Consider the following 23,927-nt stretch of genomic DNA (forward strand, 5'->3'; position numbering starts at 1 on the left):
GATGTTTTGTCTACTAAATACAAACTCTACAATCAATATATGGCAATATTTTGTCTGTCCAGTCAACCTCAGTGGTTTACATAAGCCAAACTTGTGTACTTCTAAGGCAACCTCAAAGATTCAGAATTGTGACCTCAAAGAGTAAAGTAGGTCAAAATCTGCACGCTGAAGAAGACCACAAAGGTCAATACTCACATGGCTAAGGCAAAAATTAGAATAAATGTAGTGGTCATTCTCAGTCTCAGCTGCACAGAATATCTACATGAAAAGCACATGGAGTCTCTGGTATGAAAGCGTATCTGTTGTCGTTTATCCACCTGTTGTCATACTGTATCCATTTATTAATAAAATGAAATTCAACAAATAATAGACATAAAAATCACATAAGAATGTTATTGTGAACTACTTTAATAATAAAGGATGACTACATGATAAAAGTTCTTTTTCATATCCTGAAATCTGTATCCATGATGTAACAACTAACATTAAATATCTAAAACGACCATCAAGTCAATTTTTATGCGAAGTATTAAATATCTAAAACAACCATCAAGTCAATTTTTGTGCGAAGTATTAAATATCTAAAACAACCATCAAGTCAATTTTTGTGTAAAGTAGAATAAATTAGAACCATTTCATCTACAGCATGATATAGATTAGGAATATAAAGCTATTCATGTACATTGTACATTAAAAGAGAATAACTGAAAAGAAACATTGTTAGTGTCCTAATTTCACCCACTGTTGAATTTGCTTATTTTAATTTCTCAAAACTGTACTGTATATATCAAACTGCTGAGATACAAATTTTTATCATATACTGATAAATATCAGTGATGTTGTCCCAGTCAACAAATGACCCGGTTATTTTTTATTTAAATTAAATGAATGCAGTCACTGGACTTTTGTTCAAATTCCATAAATCATGTTTTTACAGCACAGGTTTTTACAACTGAGTTGGAAATAACAATAACAAAAACAGACATCAACATGTATAATAATAATTTTTATTACTAACATACCCATGAAATATTACAACCAAAGTGAGAAAAAGATTGTTTCATGACATGAACTTCTAGTAACAAGGTGAGTGCTGAATCTACTCACCCAATGTGCACACCTGTAATGAACTTACACAGGTACACTATTAACAGGAATCCTTTATCAGTTATCTCATTTTAATAGCTTTATTTGTCTGGAAAAAGTTACTTGATTAATTGCATATCATGTACATTTAATTGCAGATGGCCTCATGGAATGGTTTGTTAACCAAATGAGCTTAATTTTAAAATAAAGTTATTATTTGTTGTAGTATTAGTGAAAATGAAATTGCATTTTTATTTTAGATTATATCAATCCAGCCATGCCTGCATGGATAATCATTTGATATATATTTCAGTTTAAAAAATTTGATAAATAACAAAATTTAAAATGGTAACATTAAAGAAAATAACAAAAATTAAAATGGCTACATTAAAGAAATTGAGAAAAACCACAGTACTGGTATTAACAATTTAAATCAAGCAAAGGTGTGATGAATACAAGATAAGCTCTTGTGATAATGTACAACAAAAAATATTTTGCACCAATAGCAAGCTAAATGCAATAAAAATTGTTTACTACAGTTGGTTATAGTTAATACAAGCTGAGAAAACATAAACAATGTAGACAATAAGCTGAAACATGGAACGCTGAAATGCTAGTAATCCTTGACATGCAGGTTAACTGTCAAGCAATATGGAACCATGCTGATTATCTGTTAATGTTCACTTGTACAGATTCCTGTCATGTTCTCCAAATATCTAAATCCCAAATTAATGAAAATTCATTGTCTCAAGCCAACTGGTTTTGCAGATACGCCAGGACAGTAAAGTATATTATATGTGCAGGTTACAAATAAGACTCTAGTATTGAGAAATCAGTTTAATCTCTTTTAAATAAAATGGAAATTGTTACATAATTGCCAAAATAAATGAATAAAATGTATCTGAAGTTTTAATGAAGTCTTTCATTACTCACAACTGTACCCAACACTGATAAATAACTTCTGACATTACACCTTATTTGCAGTGGTGTCTTACAACTAGGAGACATTTTTGTTTAAAGAAAAGAAAATTGAACTGTCCGATCAAAGATAAGTGTAAAAGTGAGATTTCAAGAGTAAAATGACGTGTAACATCATTGTTTAAATGTAGGCTACATCTGTATTTCTTGTCAGATTCAAGCTTTCTTTAGTCAAATTGAGAAGTAATTAAAAATAAATACAATTAAAATCAGGAACATCAGAATAAGCTCAAATGGTACAGAAGCTTTTGAGATCTTTTTTTTTAAAATCCTAGGTACTAATATTGTACTAGTTATACATATGACACTCTAAATTTTCTGAATGACAGAGGGTTATATGCATACTCATATTTGACCAGCTGTCAGTCATCATTATATTGACACTGTTGTACACTCAACTGACATTTGTGCTAGCAAATGATTACTTCAGACCTAAAATAATGACATAGACAAATTCCAATATTCTGTAATCAGTATCTTATAATTGTCAAAATCTGATTGAAGATCTTGTACCAGACAAAGTGTCACATGACACCTAATACATGCATATCACATTCTCTGTTGATGATACTAGATCGCTTACAAAGTGTGGAGTAAAATCCATACACAATAACTTACACTTGATCAGCTGTTATCATGCGACCCATCATTGTCTTCACTCAGCCCTCATCAATATAACCAATTCTTTCAACAGATAATTATCTTGTACTGAGATTAATTTCATAAACTAAATATTCTAAATTTCACTGACTCTGTATCTTGTACAGGCATCATGATCTTACTCAAAATAAAGTACCTGACACAGCGTCACATTAACATGCATTGGACTAATTCTTATACACAACATCTTGCAGTAGTTTAATATCATATATTTTGGTAAGACTGGTTTCTGGTGCCATCTATAAAAATGTGCTGGTCAGCTCAACATTGCCAATAAAACATTATTATCAATATTGGACAGAATAATGTTTACTAAGTTCTTCTTGTTAAAAAATCAAACACAGGATATGCTCATTGAGTTTAACATCTACCTAATCATCTATATTATATAACCATGCATCCAACAAATTTGCACTACATGTAAATGCATGGAACACTATTACATTGTTGTCTAAATTTGCTTATACACGTGTATTGCAATATATAACACTTGTGAGTAAATAATGATAAACATTTGCATTTATTGTAACTAACTGAATTTTGAACTAAGCTAAGTTTTATTAAAGATAATTATTACATGGTTGAGGGTATCCCATCATATCACACCTTCACTTTAACATTTTGTGATTTAAATAAATTTTGGCTTGATAGAACTTCATTCTAAACTGAGTGAATGTAGATTGTTTGCTTTGGTATGAGAGAGATATTTCAGCCTGTTTTCATTTCATTTTGCTGAATATACTTTCCTTTTCTTAAAAAGAGAAAATGCTCTAAACCAAATTCCATCAGTTGCCAAGATCTAAGAATTAAATAGTTTTATATAAGCTGAGAAATAGTCAAGTTAGTTAAGTCCTAATTTTTTCATTAATTCTTTTAACATATATAAGCTTTGATTTCTATAACGCAAAGTTGACGAGTAAAGAATCATCCACATATAATTTCTGTTGTAGAGACTGTAACAATGACACTGTTGTAATAAAAAAGACCATACTTGACAGGCTTTTGAAATTGGAGACTATTTCAAAATGATTTACTTTAAGAATAATGGAATGGAATACATGTATGACTGTGACACTGGGCTCTATAAGAGGGACACTGCTATATAATATTTTAATACGATTGAAAAGATCAATAGTTGAAGACTCAGAGGTACAAAAAATACTCAAGTTTTGTAGTATTTTCATTGAAATTTACATTATATTGAAAATAGATTTTACTCAAATACATTTGATAAAAATTTGCAAAAGAAATAAGCAGGAAATAAGTCAGGCACTTTGTTTCATTAGAGTTTTTTTTTGGTACATGTAAAACATTCATATTTACAGTTTAATTCTCAAACATACTGCTCATGTAACTTGTGAATTTGCTGGTATGAAATGTTACAAATTTTAATACAAGAGCAAACAAATTTAAAAGGTATTTAAAGTAAATTATGGCAGCCTACCTAAAATCATTGACTGCATTACCCCACTTGATTTTTGCTTGGTTTGCTGTTATGTGTGACATCATTCCAAAATGAGCTAAGCATTCATTTGTCTAATGGTGTATTGATTTAACAACGATTTCAAATAAAAAACATCATTAGTACAGAATACAGTCAGAACCATAAAGCACAAAATATAAAAAATGGCAATTGCTTTTTTTTTATTTCCAAAGAAAGTTGAAACAATTTGCTGATCATTGTGATCTTCAGGAAGTATCATAAAAATATATTGCAAGCACTGCTCAATCTAAAAACAATTTCAAGCATATTACAAGCAATAAAACATAAATCTGTCTAAATAAGGAAAAAAGAATTTCTGCACATGTTTATTCAATCACCATGAGAAATGGTCATTCCTTTCATGTGATACAAATATTTATATTGAAAAAATACCTTCAGTTTAACCGTTGCTTTAGTGAAAAACAAACAACAAATCAGAACTTCCAATATCAAGTAGAACACAGAGAATGAATGTATTATTATATAATGGGCGACACTTAAAGAGGAAGGATACATTTGCAATATCAAAGAGATCCAACACGTTATTTTACTGTCTACAAACCTGAACAAAACAGATTTTTTTAATTTTATTTCTCTTTATAATTTGTTTAATGTAAAGTTAAGAAAATACATTAACCAAATCCCCAAAATCATTCAAATACTCAAATACCCAAAATCATTCAAAAGTACTGAAGTGCAAAATATTTGTGAAAATCTTTCAACAAGGGACAACATTTGTTTTCTTTTGTTCCCTCTAGCTATTTATATCTATACTGACTGTAAGTACAGCAGTAGTCATTTAAATTTCTTAAATTTTCACTATATTACTGTTAATTTCATAATCTACTCTATTTGCAACAGGTAATAATACCTGTACAAACATTTGTAGGAGTCTCACTTGTAAATAAATAATCTACTGCAGATTCCCATCAATATAGTCTCTATAGGAGCAAGGTCTTCATTCTAGTAAGATGTCATTTCCACACACATATTTGAAACGGGTACTAATAAATGTACAAACATTTGTAGGAGTCTCACTTGTAAATATATAATTTACTGCAGATTCCTATCAATATAGTCTCTATAGAAACAAGGTCTTCATTCTAGTGAGATGTCATTTCCACACGCATATTTGAAAAAAGGTAAAAATACCTGTATGTCAAACATTTGTAGAAGTCTCACTTGTAAATATATAATTTACTGCAGATTCCTGTCAATATAGTCTCTATAGGAGCAAGGTCTTTATTCTAGTGAGATATCATTTCCACACACATATTTGAAACAGGTAATAATACCCGTACAAAAATGTGTAGGAGTCTCACTTGTAAATAAATAATTTACTGCAGTTCATTCTAGTGAGATGTTATTTCAACACGCATATTTAAAAAAGGTAAAAATACCTGTATGTCAATCATTTGTTGGAGTCTCACATGTAAATATATAATTTACTGCAGATTCCTATCAATATAGTCTCTATAGGAGCAAGGTCTTCATTCTAGTGAGATGTTATTTCCACACGCATATTTGAAAAAAGGTAAAAATACCTGTGTGTCAAACATTTGTAGGAGTCTCACTTCTAAATAAATAATTTACTGCAGATTCCTATCAATATAGTCTCTATAGGAGCAAGGTCTTCATTCTAGTGAGATGTCATTTCCACATGCATATTTGAAACAGGTAATAATACCTGTGTGTCAAACATTTGTTGGAGTCTCACTTGTAAATATATAATTTACTGCAGATTCCTATCAATATAGTCTCTTTAGAAGCAAGGTCTTCATTCTAGTGAGATGTCATTTCCACATGCATATTTGAAACAGGTAATAATACCTGTATGTCAAACATTTGTTGGAGTCTCACTTGTAAATATATAATTTACTGCAGATTCCTATCAATATAATCTCTATAGTAGCAAGGTCTTCATTCTAGTGAGATGTCATTTCCACACACATATTTGAAAAAAGGTAAAAATACCTGTATGTCAAACATTTGTTGGAGTCTCACATGTAAATAAATAATTTACTGCAGATTCCTATCAATATAGTCTCTATAGGAGCAAGGTCTTCATTCTAGTGAGATGTCATTTCCACACGCATATTTGAAAAAAGGTAAAAATACCTGTGTGTCAAACATTTGTTGGAGTCTCACATGTAAATAAATAATTTACTGCAGATTCCTATCAATATAGTCTCTATAGGAGCAAGGTCTTCATTCTAGTGAGATGGCATTTCCACACGCATATTTGAAACAGGTAATAATACCTGTATGTCAAACATTTGTTGGAGTCTCACTTGTAAATAAATAATCTATTGCAGATTCCTATCAATATAATCTCTATAGTAGCAAGGTCTTCATTCTAGTGAGATGTCATTTCCACACGCATATTTGAAACAGGTAATAATACTTGTATGTCAAACATTTGTTGGAGTCTCACTTGTAAATATATAATTTACTGCAGATTCCTATCAATATAGTCTCTTTAGAAGCAAGGTCTTCATTCTAGTGAGATGTCATTTCCACACGCATATTTGAAACAGGTAATAATACCTGTATGTCAAACATTTGTTGGAGTCTCACTTGTAAATATATAATTTACTGCAGATTCCTATCAATATAGTCTCTATAGAAGCAAGGTCTTCATTCTAGTGAGATGTCATTTCCACACACATATTTGAAAAAAGGTAAAAATACCTGTATGTCAAACATTTGTTGGAGTCTCACATGTAAATAAATAATTTACTGCAGATTCCTATCAATATAGTCTCTATAGGAGCAAGGTCTTCATTCTAGTGAGATGTCATTTCCACACGCATATTTGAAAAAAGGTAAAAATACCTGTGTGTCAAACATTTGTTGGAGTCTCACATGTAAATAAATAATTTACTGCAGATTCCTATCAATATAGTCTCTATAGGAGCAAGGTCTTCATTCTAGTGAGATGGCATTTCCACACGCATATTTGAAACAGGTAATAATACCTGTATGTCAAACATTTGTTGGAGTCTCACTTGTAAATAAATAATCTATTGCAGATTCCTATCAATATAATCTCTATAGTAGCAAGGTCTTCATTCTAGTGAGATGTCATTTCCACACGCATATTTGAAACAGGTAATAATACCTGTATGTCAAACATTTGTTGGAGTCTCACTTGTAAATAAATAATTTACTGCAGTTCATTCTAGTGAGATGTCATTTCAACACACATATTTAAAAAAGGTAAAAATACCTGTATGTCAATCATTTGTTGGAGTCTCACATGTAAATATATAATTTACTGCAGATTCCTATCAATATAGTCTCTATAGGAGCAAGGTCTTCATTCTAGTGAGATGTCATTTTCACACACATATTTGAAAAAAGGTAATAATACCTGTACAAAAATGTGTAGGAGTCTCACTTCTAAATAAATAATTTACTGCAGATTCCTATCAATATAGTCTCTATAGGAGCAAGGTCTTCATTCTAGTGAGATGTCATTTCCACACACATATTTGAAAAAAGGTAAAAATACCTGTATGTCAAACATTTGTTGGAGTCTCACTTGTAAATATATAATTTACTGCAGATTCCTATCAATATAGTCTCTATAGAAGCAAGGTCTTCATTCTAGTGAGATGTCGCTTCCACACACATATTTGAAAAAAGGTAAAAATACCTGTATGTCAAACATTTGTTGGAGTCTCACTTGTAAATATATAATTTACTGCAGATTCCTATCAATATAGTCTCTATAGGAGCAAGGTCTTCATTCTAGTGAGATGTCATTTCCACACGCATATTTGAAAAAAGGTAAAAATACCTGTATGTCAAACATTTGTTGGAGTCTCACTTGTAAATATATAATTTACTGCAGATTCCTATCAATATAGTCTCTATAGAAGCAAGGTCTTCATTCTAGTGAGATGTCATTTCCACACACATATTTGAAAAAAGGTAAAAATACCTGTATGTCAAACATTTGTTGGAGTCTCACTTGTAAAAAGATAATCTGAAAATAAATGGCAATATAATTTTATGACAAAATAAAAATGGGGTTTTCAGGGATAGAAATTAACAAACAAGTTCAAACAGAAATTGCATATTTGGCCTTTAATTTCATGGATATGCCTTTCATTGAGAAGGCGATCATTGTTCATTGGTCCTTCATATTCAGGATTTGTAACAACCAAGGAATTCATGAAATTTTGCACCCAAAGAAATAACATGAAATTTTATGGTACCATATCTACTAACTTATACTTAAGTCAAACTGCAAAATACATAGATCTTGATCTCCTGTAGAATAATGTACCTACAGATCATGGTCTATGTTGTTTGTTCTACTCATCACTCCTTACAAACTGCACAGATCTGGGTCTGTGCAGTTTGCAGTTGGACTCGTATCTAAATTTGCTAGACATATATCGAGTGAAATTAAAATTTACTAAAGTATTTAACTTTGTTAAAAAAAAATTTTTTTTTACCTAACAAGGGACTCTAATTTATCATTGGAAAAATGTATAGGTTGGTGCAGAATTTAGCTGAATATCTATCTCCAGGGGTCATTACACAGAAAAATAGTTTTAAAATATATTTACAGCAAATAGTAAATCATTATAGATTTCCAACAGTTTCATATTTAGTATTTTTTGTTGACTGCATCACTGTCTTTCACAGGCCTGTCATTGTGATTATTAAACTGTATAATAATTTTTATTTCTCATTATTTTTTAAGATAATGGAAGTTGCAATGGTGTCATTCTATATTCAAGAATTTAAAGGACAGTGATACACATTGGTGATTTTCACATATCAACACTGTTCTGCAATAAGATATCATTTTTAAAAACGTGAACTAACTTAAAAACACTGCTCTCAAAACTCAATTAAAATTTCACAGTGTAGTTATTTTCAAATTCAAATTTTAATTAGCACCCTAATACAAAAAACTTGAATAATTAAATTTTAAAAATAAAAATTTTATGGAATTTTTTAAGTGTGTAGGAAAATTGTCTGAAACAATGTCATATAATGGGAATGATGCACATTTGCTGGGAATAACTTTGTATTCATAGGTAGTTTGTCACTAATCTTTCTTAACAACAGCTTGCAGGAGTTTCTTGTAGCTTCCACTGCAGTCTTCCTGTAGCCATTTCCAAAGGGTCTTGTTGGTCAGCTGTAGGAACTCTTTCTTGATTTGGACCATGTCAATCTGCAGATAAATAGATGCATTTATTGACAAGGAGATGTATAAAAGAAACATTAAAAACTACCCTTACTTCATAATTGTTTATCTTTCTCCTACAAAACTGTTTAGAGTACATTGTTTTCCTGTGCTATATCTACTCAATTATAAGTAAAGTCAAACTGCAAACTGCACAGACCTGTATCTGCTATTGCATAATGAACTGGCAGATAAAGGTTAATGCAGTTTCTTAGGAGTAATCAGTAGAACAAACTACACAGACCTGACTTGCCTGCACATTATGTTGTTTGCAGTTGAACACCACTTACAGAACAGTTTATATATGATAAAGTAAGTTGCTTCCTCAATAAAACAGCCTATTATTTTTGTCATATTGGCTGTTTTTTTTGTTAAGGGAGCATCATTGTATTTTTATATTTTCTGATGGTACAAATTTAAGTATAATTTGTTCTACACGCTAAAGCATATGGCAGAGCAGGCTAAAAGGCAATATAAATCTAGGCCACAAAAGGTTCCCTTCATGTGTTAATTAAAGTGAGAGTTCTGCTGTTTAAATGTTTGTTCCATTACCCATGTGACCTGGAAGCACCCACGTATCCCAAGAAAGTAACATCACAACTGCACCATGATTAGACAGAATGTTCTATCTCTGAAATTTGTACATTATAGTTGTTCAGGGTGGACCAAGCATATAAAATTTATTATCTACTTCAACATTAGAAACTTTGCTGCCATTATGTTTGAATTTAGTCTCTATTTGCAGCGATTTCAATATTTAGAGACCTTTACAATAGTATGAAGGAAATTTTATCACCAATTATGCTAATCATATTAACATAAGAAATTAACTTGCACTATTTTCTATACCTAGCCCTCAAGAACGATGAGAAAATCAGCATTTACAGTCTATATACTATACATATTCTAAAACAGCATCTATGGGAAATAACTATTACTATTCCAAAAACAATTATAACTACCTCCCTTGTCACCACTAGGAGGTTACACCTATTCTGGATGTTCTTCAGTTTAAATTGGAGTGATTCAAACATTAACAGGATGTTAGTACCTATGGGGAGATGAGTGAGACTATATGATAATGTGACTGCAGGGGTAAAGTATTTTAGAACGAACATAGTTTGTGCTGAAAATTTAATTTCTCTGTCAAATACATTACCAAGTCAAATGTTTTTAACATTTGGCAAAGGTAAGAGGAAATTAATCCTCTACCTGATGGTTATCTTTTGAATGTTCTTGTGACTTGGTTCCTTATATTAAAGATACAATCACTTTTCTCGTGTTAAAGATACAACAACTTTCCTCATATTAAAGGTGCAACTGCTCTCTAACATAAAGACAGCACTTTTAATAATGGTTAAGCTAGTGACATGTAAACCACAAGACCTTACATGAAAGATAACAAAAAACACACAAAGCACCTAGCTTACCTAAGGAAACCTTTTGGGTGAATCCAGTGACACCAAAACTCTGAACCTACCCTTCTGCAGACAAGATTCTGATCACATGAGATCTAACTTGGGTTAGTCTCATGTGAACTTTAACATGCAAATTAGGTAGAGCTCATGTGAGCAAATATATTCTAATAAGAAAATCACATGTACAGGAATTAATGTTAACATGAGCAAGATCTTGCTCACATGAGCAAGTCTGCTCATGTGAAAATGGCATGCTTATGAGCAAGATCTTTCTCACATAAGCAAGTCTGCTCATGCAAGCAATATCTTGCTCACATGAGCAAGATTTGCTCACATAAGTGACATCTTGCTCACATGAGAAAAACAACAAAAACAACCAGTTTTTAGTTTTTATTGACTATAGACATCTTTTACAAGAATTAAACATAATAAAGTCATATTCAAATCTAGCAATCAATTGCATATTTGAGTGCAATTATTGAGCTTTTAATAAGGTTTGTCAGAAGAGATTAAAATGACAACTAGTATGTATGTATGATGTATACACGCATGTATGCATGTATGTATGTAATTACATATGTATGTATGTATGTATGTAAATGTTGTTGTTGTTGTTGTAGGGCTTAACGCCATTTTTCAGCACACGATAGGCTATATATGGCGGCCAGTATTAATGGTGGAGGAAGAACCTGGGAAACCCCGGAAAGAACCACCGACCCACGAGAAGCTACTGGAAAGCTTTCTCACATACCCACAGTGGCTGAATCCAAGTCTCGAACCCACGCAGACAGAGGTGAGATGGCAGTGACCCGTAACGGAGAGCCCTTTAGACCACTTGGCCACTTGGGGCCCCATGTATGTATGTATGTATGTACGTATGTATGTATCTGTTATATTTAATACAATCATTCATTCTCAGACTTGAAGGTCATAATGAAAGATACTGCAGGAAATTTGCTTCACATGAATACAATTCTTCACTCTTCCAGAAAATTCAAAGCAAACAAAATGTGTAATTAACATTACTGCTTCTGAATTTCATCATGTATATGCATTAATATGCCAGTCTGCAACAATATTTTCACTTGGAGATTGTTTTCTTTGAATTGATACAGTTTCTGTTGACCGATGAACTTAAGTTAGCAGGCTCTGTTTTGAACTGTTGAAAAATGAAACCTGAAATGGAAATGAATCACATTATTTGAGGCATTTTGTAAGGTGGATTTTTGTGGATTCATTTAACAAGGTAAAGGCAAAATACATAATTTTAGTTTGGATTAGATAGCACTTTTAACACATCATTTGTCTATCTCACACTGTAAAATAGGAACTAACCGTCTTCCCGAGGACACAGGCAGCCAACCCAGCCTGCACTATATTGATGAGAAACCTGCAAGTTACATCACATATTCCAAATCTGACTACTTCTGGATAAAGATGCCAATGTGTACCTGGGTACTCTCCTGTTGATAATAATCCAGGTAATAAAATTATCAACTGGGTACCCATAAAAAAAAACAACAAGTTTTCCAAGTTCAGATTGAGACAGACTAATGATTACAGTTTGAGGCTCATGTCGTCTATGCATTTATTCATCATCACATGGGCTGCTATGGTTGCTTACAATTTACTTGTCATACATGTACTATATAATAATGCAAGGGAGGACATTTCTTTCCTTTCTTGCGCTACCTATTTAAGAATCAACACTAATATTTCAAGCTCAACTGTTCCAAGAAAAAAGATGGGTTTCTGAATGTGAAACCACTTGCCCTAGATTCATTCTATAATACTACACACATAGAAAACGAGCCTGTATTGAAAATAAATAGCGCCAGATATCATTAAAAAAATTAATAAATTTAAAATAAAACAATTATTTTATTTAAAAATGGGATGTATTGATGTGACTGATGGATGTTATATGACTGAAAAATGTTAAAGAAGATGGATTTTTTTAAACTTAAAAACATGTTGCACTGGACCGTCATTATGGGACAAACCATGGCAGGTCGAGGATAATACCACAATCATTTGTGGACTTCACAACTATTCATGAAGTTACTACAGACATGAAGACTAGTTCAATTGCGTTATACATAAAAAATGTATAAATTTATTTTGTGTCTATTCTCATCCTTACTACTAATCCACATGAATTTAGCCAATTTGTGACAAATATTTGAACTGCAGATCCAGGTAAATAGCAAAATTAAATGTATGTTTTTCATACAGTTTTCTGTAATTATTGCATGTAATATATACTCTTTTTATGCTCAGATTATACTTTTCTGCCACTTACATTAGTAATAATTATGTTTACACCTCTTTCTGGGTTTGGCACATGTGAACCTACAACAAAGCAGTTGAAGTTCACATTAAATACAATTTCCTTTTGATCATGTACCCTGGTAACTGATCATTGTGACTGATGGGTACCCAGTGGAAATTTCCCAAAATTTTGACATCTTTACTTCTGGAACAGTCCTCAGGGAGAGTTCTCCTAAACTTTTAGGATACATTTTTCCAAAATATGTACATTTGCAATATAGAAAGAAATTCAAAATCTGGTTTCCAGTTTTGTTATTTAAAAAAAAAATTATTGGGAGTCAAATTTTTAGTCTAAAATGCATAATATATCATGTGTATTACATCAAAAAATCTGAAGCATCTTATACATACCCTTTATTGGAGTTGGAATTTCCTCTGGCATAGCAATGGGGTCTTGTCTGACTTCTTTCTGTTGCTGTCGATGTTTTGCACTTCTTTTAAATCATTGCTAACTTTGTTGTGTTGATTAAAATTTCATGACCTTCAAAAGTTTAATCTGCAAAAAGAACATCAGAGATTAATAGTATAACTGATCATTTTTTATCTGTGCAGAACAGAAAGAATGCACTGAAATGGGAAAAAGATTTAGTTGGCAAAAGAGTCCAAGTATATATAAGCATTAAGAAAAGCTGTAATCCTTATCAAATTAAATCTTTATTTTAAATCTACCAACCAAGAGACTTGACAGTCAGGGGAAATGTCTTTTAGGAATAAAATCATCAATTAAGCTACAGCATTTGGATCTCAATCGAGTATGGTTAACTTGCTTCACCCAATCAGCAATAAAATAATACGAAGAACAATTTATGTTTATCCAAATTCAGATAGGATTTAAAATTTCTGAGTGGCTGGGTTACTAATTGTTTCAATCGGTAAGACAAGTGCTCCTCACTGAGGCACCTGCAGAATTATTGGGGGTGGGGAGAGGCAGACAATTGGTTGCACAGTTGAAATGTGGAAGGCATAAATAAGTTTTGAGACAATGTTGTTCAACACAAAGGAGGTTGAGTAGTGTTCAAAGATCATGTGATGTAGATATAATTTTTAGCAACAAGAGGTTGAATTATATATTCAAGTAAAACCTGAAGCAAAACATTGGTTTATTTTTAAATGACTGAATTTATGCTTACAGTTATAATATCGATGATTCAGGCTATCCACTTGGATCATTTCATGCATGCAAAAATTGTATAAAAAAAATTGTAAATGTAACTTACCTCTTTCTCGACAAATAACTAGTCCTTCATAATCCTTGAATCTTCTTCTGTGCATCCCTAACTCATGTCAATATCCCACACCAAAACTGCCTACCCTTCTGCACATGAGATTCTCACGTGAGATCTAACTCAGGTTAGTCTCATGTGCAATTTAACATGCAAATTAGGTTAGAACTCACGGAAGCAAATAGATTCTAATAAGAAAATCACATGTGCAGGAATTGTTAACAAGAGCAATATCTTGCTCACGTGAGCCACACCTTGCTCACATGAGCCACACCTCGCTCATGTGAGCAAGATCTGCTCACGTGAGCAGCATCTTGCTCATGTGAGCCACACCTTGCTCACGTGAGCAACATCTTGCTCACGTGAACAAGATTTTGCTCACATGAGCAAAAACAACAAAAAACAACTATAGTATTTAGTTTTTATTGAATACAAGAATTAAACAGAGTAAGATCAATATTCAAATCCCGTAACCATAAGCATATAATCTGAGTTCATTAGTGATCTTTTAATAAGGTAAGACAACTAGAGTATGTATGTATGTACCTGTTATATTAATACATCACATTTATTCTAAAAACTTTAAGGTCATAATGAAAGATACTGCTGGAAATTTGCTTCACATGAAGACAATTCTTCACTGTTCCAGAAAATTCAAAGCAAACAAAACATGTAATTGACATTCCTGCTTCTGAATTTCATTATTTGCCAGTCTGCAACAATATTTTCACTTGGAGTTTGTTCTCTTTGAATCAATGCACTTCCTGTTGACCACTGAATTTAAGTTAGCAGGCTCAGTTTTGAACTGTTGAAAAAAGAAACCTGAAATGGAAATGAAAAAGTTGGTAGAAGTTTTTTTTTTCTGATCACAGCATTTGAGACATTCTGTAAGGTGGATTTTTGAAGATTTGTTTTACAAGGTAAAGGCAAAATACATAATTGTAGTTTGGATTAGATGGCACTTTATCACACTGTGAAAATAGCAGCCAACTGTTTTCCCAAGGACACACTTACGCAGCCAACCCAGTCTGAAAATTCATCCTTTGGACTATGAGCCAAATAGCTCTACCAACAGAATTACCATAGTTCAGTAGCAAACATATAAACTGCACTGTTGATGAGATACTGCAAGTCACACTGCATATTCCAAATTTGACTACTACTGGATAAAGATGCCAATGTGTACCCGGGTATTCTCCCATTGATAATAACCCGGGTAATAAAACGAACAATTGGGTACCCGTTTAAAAAAAAGTGTTCACAGGGGCTCATATGGTTGCTTACAATTTACTTGTCAATACAATCCTTTCTCAAGTGACCTATTTAAGAATCAACCCTGATATTTCAAGCCTGACCATCCTAAAATTCATGCCTGTCCATGGTTCATGTGCCAATTTTCTCATGACTTAAAACACTTGTTTTCGGAACCTGGTGACATTATCTGGGTCAAATAAAATTAAGCACAATATGAATGTCTGGTTTAACTTGGCTACTGTAACAGGCAGTTTTCTTATACCATGTTAGGACAAAAAATGAATGAAATGGACAACTATACAGACTGAAATATAAAGATCAAAAAAGGTTTGCTACTTAATAACAGTTTTGAAAAAACAGGTTCTTGAATGTGAAACCATTTGCCCTAGATTCATTCTATTATGATACTACACACATAGCAGTCCAGCTTAAATAGAAAATAAATGGCACCAGATATCATTTTTTTTAAAAGAAAAAAAACAACAAAAACAACCCGGGATGTATCAATGCAACTGCTGGATGTTATGTAACTGAAAAATGTTGGAGAAAAGATAGTTTGTTAAACTTAAAAACATGTTGCACTGGAACATCATATAGGGATGAACCATGGCAGGTTGAGGATAATACAACAATCAACATTTATGGACTTTATGACAATTCGCGAAAGTTACTGTAGACATGTACACTAGTCAAAATGACTGTTATGCACAAATAATTTATCAATTTCTTTTGTGTCTATTCTCATCTATACTAGTAATCCACACGAGTTTAGCTGATTTCTGACAAAAATTATAACTCCATATACATTTTTCATACAGTTTTCTGTAATAATGGCATGTAATTTATACTCTTGTTGTGCTCAGATTATGATTTTTGCCACTTATTAGTAATAATTATGCTTACAGCTCATTTTGGGGTTGGAACATGTGAACCTACAACAAAGCAGTTCAGCTTCACATTTAATACAATTTCCTTTTGATTGTATACTCTGGTAACCAATTGTTAGGAATGATGGGTACACATTAGAAATTTGCAAAAAAATTGACATCTCTACCTCTGGAACAGTCCTCTGAAAGATTTCTCCAAAACTTTTGGGATACATTTTTCCAAAATATGTACATTTGCAATATACAAAGAAATTCAAAATCTGGTTTCCAACTTTTATATTTAAAAAAACAAATGTATTGGGGGTCAAATTTTAGAGTCTGAAATGCATATGTTATCATGTGTATTACATCAAAAGATTTGAAGCGTCTTATACATACCCTTTACTGGAGTCGGAATTTCCTCTAGCATGGCAATGGGGTTTTGTCTGACTTCTTCCTGTTGCTGTCAATGCTTTGCGCTTCTTTCAAATGATTGCTACCTTTGTTGTGTTGATTAAATTTTGTGACCTTCATGAAGTTTAATCTGTAAAAAGAAAAAAATTAGTATAATTGATCATTTTATTTAGCTATGCATAACAGAAAGAATGCACTGAAATGAGAAAACGATTTGGTTGGCAAGAGTCTTAGTGTATATAAGCGTTAAGAAAAGCTGTAATCCTTATCCAATTAAATCTCTATTTTAAATTTACCAATCAAAATATTTGACAGACAGGGCAAATGTCTTTTAGGAATAAAATCATGAATTAAGCTACTGCATTTGGTTCTCAATCGTGTATGCTTATCTTGATCCACCCAAACAGCAATAAAATAATACGAAGAACATTTATGTTTGTACAAATTGTTTCAATCGGTAACGCAAGTGCTCCTCACTGAGCGCCCGCATTATTATTGGGGGTGGGGGTAAGAGCCAGACATGGTTGCACAGTTTAATTGCGGAAGGCTTAAATATTCGATGATAGTGTGGTGTAGATATCATTTTTAGAAAAAGGAGGTTGAATTATTATCTTTAAGTAAAATCTGAAACAAACCCTTGGCTCAATTTTAAACGACCATGCGAATTTATGCTTATGCTTATAATGTCGATGATTCAGGCTATCCACTTTGATCATTCTATATGCGAAATTGTAAAAAGAAATCAGTAAAAGTAACTTACCTCTTTCTCGGCAATGAACAAGTCTTTCATAATCCTTGAATCTTGCCTAACAGCACGTCGACGTCTTCTGTTTCGTACTGGACATTAACAACCGTACCGACGTGGATATCTTAAAATGTTGGTGTTGGTTTCTATATTTTAATGATGTCCACACTCTTGCTGTCAGAATGTTTTAAGAGTAAACATGTTGCAGGAGAATATTGAATAACTTTCTCCATAAACAGCATGGCCCTTGTTAAGAGAACATGGCCCGCGCGTAAATTTCTGTCTGTTCGGTTTAAAAGTGCTATTCTACATGTACGCTGTAGGTCAACATCCAGCATCTGTTTGAGTTCATCTGAGGCGCCATAAAGGGTAAATTATTAGTAAACATGTTGTTGTACGCATAGGTGCTTGTATCATTGATTACAATATAAAAATCAGTCATACATGTAGTATAAAAATAATACTTTTATTATTTTCTACTACTGTATGGCTGACATTGAAATTGTAAGCAATGATGCGAACCCTTCTGGTTTTACACTCCTGTGTACACATGTACTCGGGTATTTTTTAATGTTATTTTTGTATATTAAATAAATGCTATTTTATTATCTGATGTTTCATAAAAACTGAGCTATAAGTGAATTCATATCATTAATAAGTTAATTAATATAGACCTAGTTAATTTTGATGTTTTTACACTAGCTTGTGCCGAGCCATTCCCCACAGGACACTCTAATGGTTCTAACAAGCCGATTCTTCCACCGTGTACTCTGATAACCTGGGTCACAGAAAAGTTAACGGAAACGTCAGTGATTTGTTTTGTGATTATTTCAATAGGAAACTTCTTTTATAAACTTTGAAATAACACGATTACAACATTTAAAAGGCTGCAAATAAGCAAAAGTTTCTATTGCCAAGAATATACACGTGTAAAACAGTGCGAAAAAAGCTACACAACCAAACACGACTGGATTAGGCAGTTAGTTTCTTACGGATTTATTAAATTTTATGTTGTTGTTTTTTTTTTTTAATGATAATGTACACATGCATAGAAAACGAGGTTGGGCTGAAACCTCGATAATAATTTGTCTAATACGTAACCTGTTCGACTGTCAGTCGGCGTTTGAATTTTAGCGGACACTAGACAAAATGTTTAATGTTACCCCGCGTATTTCTTTGATGCCAGACATTCAACGTCGGTGGACAATGTTTTATTAAACACGTTAATATTATTAATCCTTTATGGTTTCTGCGTGGATTAAACATAGGCCGTTTTATAGAATATGGGGAAGGGGGGCATCAAGCGTACGTACGCGGGAAGGGGGGGGGGGGCGTAAAAAAAGTATGCATGCGTAAGTACGCGGTAAAAAGGGGGGGGGGGGCGTGAAAAAAGTATGCATTCGTACGGGGTGGGGTGAGGGGGTCAAGCTTTGCCAGACTTATGCGCACGTACTAAATGGAAGACCCCTAAGCCGAATTACACAATTCAGTAAGTATAAGATTGTATTGACTTTTGTGCGAACGTTAGGCATGGAAGAAAACGACGTAGTTTATGTAATTCTCCAATTTTTATGGAAAATAACTTGAGAGTTTATTAGGCCAAAAGGACTGTGCATCAGTGTTTATTTTTTTCCAGATATGAGGTTATGTACTTATTTTACAATTTGATTGTGGGGTGTTAGAAGTTTGTGAATAAAGGAGTTGCATCATATGTTTATGGTACATAGGATTCATTTTAGGGCAAAAGTTTTATTTCCTTTTTATATTTGTAAACTGTGAATTTTGGGGAGAGAAACATTTCACCTTTTTACAGCTGTTAAAGTTTAATGGGTAGTCTGGTTATACAAGACCTTAATTCTGAATTGTTTCGTTTTATAAACAGTGAAATGAACCTTAATATGTTCAAATACAAGGAACCTGTTGGGTCAAAATAAGATTAAAACTCACTGTGAGAAAATAAGTTGAAAATGTTTTAAAATTTAAAAATTACAACAAAGTAACAGCAAGTGCAAAATAGAAATAATGTCTATTTGACAATAATGGAGATGCTTGACATTCAACATACACAAAATATTTAAGTCCAAATTGCTCATGTGATAACTCACATGAGAAAATCCAACTTTGAATAAATTTGAAAAAAGTGTTTAACCAGAATCAAAGTCCAAGTTTCTCACGTGATAACTCACGTGAGAAATTAGAACTCTGTCTTATTTTCAAACATGGTTGTATGTAATGGAAAAGAATGTTTTCTAAGTTCTACTTTCTCATGTGAAAATTTAGATTCTCACGTGAGCAAAATCTGCTCATGTGAGAATCAGGTTAGTTTTTTCTTGGCTCACAAGATCTAACAAACTGCACACATGAGCCTGCAAAATCTACCCAATTTGCATACATTTCTAACAAGGTTCTCATGTGCAGCTTATGAGCAGCTCATGTGAACTGGTGAGATTTTTCTGTACGGGTGTCTGCTGTTTCGCACTGGACATTAAGATCAGTACCAACGTGGACATCACTAGATGTTGATAATTTGGTTTCTTTTTGTTAACAATGTCCACACTCTTGCAGTCACAGAAATATGTAAGAGCAAACATTGCAGGAGAATATTAAAAATATTTCTTTCTAAGCAGCGTGGTCCTTGCTAAGTGAACATGGCCCGTGCACAAATTTCTGTCTGTTGGGTTTTAAAGTGTTGTTCTACATGTACACTGTAGGTCAGCATGCAGCTCAATTCGCAAATATCTTTCAGTTGATGCCACTAAAACACTTGTGTGTTCATTAGTACTTTCAAGACTGGACTATTGTAACTCAATTCTGTCTGGTTCATCTCAATATCTACTCCAGAAACTTTAAAAAGTTCAAAACACAGCTGCTCGGATCATACTTAGAGTACCACAATCACAGCACACCTCCCCGCTGCTCTGTACCCTACACTGGCTATCCATTCGATAGAATCAAACACAAAATTTGTTCTCTGTGCTACGTTTCACTGTCGGACTCTAGTCCAACATACCTATCCGACCTCACCCATGTGTACACACCAGCAAGATACTTATGCTCCTCTTCTGACAGTCGTATACTCATTATTCCCATTATGAAAACAAAGTCATATGGACAGCGTTCTTTTGCATACCAGGGCCCAGCAACGTGGAATGAATTGCCCACTGAATTTAGACACAAAGACACTGATCGCATTCAAGAGGGCTCTCAAAACTCACTTATTTCGACTGCAAGAACAAACTTAAAGACCTAATAATGTTTCCTACCTGAAATATTCTCAGCATGTTTTTTATTTTTTAATGTTTTTCTAATTTCATGGTGTTTGTTTTTTGTAATAATATTATTATATGTTTTTTATCTTATAGGTGTTGTCTAATGTTGTAAAGCGCTTAGAGTTTCTATTAGGCGCTATACAAAGTCCTCATTATTATTATTATCAGGATCATTCTGGCACTCACTATGGAGCACTGTCTTCCTCTGTTAGACCTTCTTTATATGTGTAGTGGACTCTTTGTCTCAACTGACAGATGGACAACCAATCATCAGGACAGTTAGCTAGACAGGCAGCTAGATAGCCATGCAGATGGACCAATTAGACAGGTTGTAAACAATGGGACAGTAAGCTCATTTTCAGCCTGATGCATTGTAACTATCAACCTCTTTTCAACAGATGGCTGATCTCAGGTTGATGGAAAGCCAATTAACCCTTTTGGAAGGGCAGGTTAAAAACCTGGAAGGCAGCCAATGGCATGGATGGTTGGTGTGATCTGTGGTAAATACTAGCAAGATAATGTCAAATCCCATGTGCCCAGACTTGTGGACACTGTGACCCTTCTCAGGCATGATTGGGTTGAGGGAATAACACTCACTGCGGCCAAAAGACAGGAGTAAACTCTTTGGTTGCATTAAAGTCTTCTGTAAAATGTGATAAGTGAGTTGAGAAAGAAAGAATCCAGAACCCAGCATCTGTAATGTCATTTCCTGCATGAGGTATCAGGTGTCTTGACTGTGACTTAAGCAGCAGATAAGAAGGCTGTCACATCCAGCACAATCTTTCTTCCAGTTCAACTTGTCCTGAAGCTAATCTCTATTCTCTGCATTATGGGTTCAGAGTGAATAAGCTGGTTAAGGTTTAATCCCTGCACTCACTATGGTGGGGTGGGTTTGGGTTTTCTCTTTCTTTTGATGTTCCATTTTTCCATGCATAACATACCATGCAAAAGGGAAGATAGGGTATTTCTATGGGTACATTCTGATACCTGCCCAAATGGTAAGCCATGAACAGCAGTCCCATCATGTTTACTGGCAGATGGGTAACCATCATGGTTTGAATCATGAGGACAACCAGTTGGCTGTGTGGCTAGGCATGGAGTCAAATAGACTGGTTAGTCAGGTCCCATGACAACCTGTATAAGATATGACCGTGTTGATTTGTGGACTGACTCATCATAATGACAGACTTCTAGTTAATTGACAGTTAATATCTGGTTGATAGACAGCCTGTTGGTTGTCTTGACATATTGGTCAAAAGCAGCATGGACATCCTGTGTGGTTTCTGGTAAAAACCTGTGACTCAAGTAGTGAATAAGTGGGTGGTGGTGCTGTCACATCATGGGTGGTGGTGCTGTCACATTATGGGTGTTCCATTCCTTCAGTTCATATTGTCCAGAAGTCATTGTCACTGACAGCAGAGTGTAAGTATCTCGGTCAGGGGAGGAATCACTGAGTTTCAAATGAAAGCATTATATTCATTCAAAACTTAAGAAGATATGAGATTTGATCTAAATCTTCAATAACAAACACTGTAAAGAAAAAGAGACGAAACTGATAACAATAATTAATATGAGTAATCATTCTCCAAGTAACTCTTTTTGAACTGAATGCACTTCTACAATCATGTATTGATAAGTCCTGAACATGCATAGCAACTTGTCATGTGACAGCATTTATAGCAACACAATCATTGCATCCCTTAGTTCTTATTGGCTCTTGTAATTGTTTTCCCATAATGAATCCTTCAATTTTAAGAAAGCCAAAAGTCATAAAGAATTCAATTTGGGCTATATTGTGGGAGATTCAGTGTTTTAACACCACCCTTACAGAAAAAACTATTCTGATTTATGAGTGAAATGTGCTTGACTTATATTGGGGCTTATATTAATTACTTATAAGTTACTTACACTGTGCATATGTGATGAAGTGTTTTATAATTTCCATATGTAATGAAGTAAGTTTTTTATACTTTGCATATGTTATGAAGTGAGTGTTTTAATCTGTGCATATATAATGCAGTGTTTTATACTTTGCACATGTAATGAAGCAAGTGTTTTATACTTTGCATATGTAATGAAGCAAGTGTTTTATACTTTGCATACATAATGAAGTGTTTTATACTTTGCATATGTAATGAAGCAAGTGTTTTATACTTTGCATATGTAAAGAAGCAAGTGTTTTATACTTTGCATATGTAATGAAGCAAGTGTTTTATACTTTGCATATGTAATGAAGCAAGTGTTTTATACTTTGCATATGTAATGAAGTGTTTTATACTTTGCATATATAATGAAGCAAGTGTTTTATACTTTGCATATGTAATGAAGCAAATATTTTATAATTTGCATATGTAATGAATTAAGTGTTTTCTACTTTGCACATGTAATTAAGTGTTTTATACTTTGCACATATAATGAATTTATTCTTTTATACTTGCATATGTAATGAATTAAGTGTTATGTACTTGCATACACAATGAATCAAGTGTTTTATAATTTGTATATGTAATGAATTAAGTGTTTTATACTTGGCTGATATAATGAATTAAGAGTTTTATACTTGGCATACACAATTAAGTAAATGAAATATCAGTCTGTATAAGTACAGTATTCATGCATCCCCAACATTTCACTTATATGTGATATATAATTACTTATATGTGGTATTATAAGCTATTTGTGCTATGGACTGTTTTGTTCAAATAAAGCAGAGTAGATTCAGATGAAATTATTTTGCTTTTATCAGTGAAGTATAAGCGAACTAAGCTTTGTCATTTCCTGTTTTACAGTTCACTGTATAATATAAAGTCCATATAAAGGTTCTACAAGAGATTTTTGTAATAAAATTCATAGCTCCCCAACAGGCTTATTGATTTTAACCAGAGCTATCAAAATAATGAGAATTTCCACATCTCTTATTTACAATATTTTAAGATTTAAAAAAGGTATGAAAGAAGAATGTCATCTTTGATGCACCTTAGGTATCAAAATTAG

At 33.0% G+C, this 23,927-nt stretch overlaps 1 protein-coding gene and 1 long non-coding RNA gene across 2 annotated transcripts in view; both read right to left on the bottom strand.

Moving 5' to 3' along the window:
- Positions 1 to 390: 390 nt before the first annotated feature.
- The window catches only part of LOC149803789 (annexin-B12-like), a 68,473-nt gene continuing 44,936 nt past the window's right edge, over positions 391 to 23,927 (bottom strand). The window contains exon 15 of the mRNA XM_089953586.1: positions 391 to 9,401. Within this exon, the coding sequence (XP_089809712.1) occupies positions 9,276 to 9,401 (126 nt within the window). The 3' untranslated portion in view covers positions 391 to 9,275. The remainder of the gene's footprint in view (positions 9,402 to 23,927) is intronic.
- LOC149803790 (uncharacterized) lies at positions 14,897 to 17,814 on the bottom strand. Its single transcript, XR_016419986.1, has 3 exons — positions 17,680 to 17,814; positions 16,905 to 17,049; positions 14,897 to 15,207 (listed from the first exon to the last, which is right to left on the bottom strand). It is a non-coding gene; the product is annotated as an uncharacterized LOC149803790 (long non-coding RNA).

This window comes from Sinohyriopsis cumingii, chromosome 3, assembly GCF_028554795.1.
Source record: "Sinohyriopsis cumingii isolate HCF-2022 chromosome 3, ASM2855479v2, whole genome shotgun sequence".
Lineage (NCBI taxonomy): Eukaryota > Metazoa > Mollusca > Bivalvia > Unionida > Unionidae > Sinohyriopsis > Sinohyriopsis cumingii.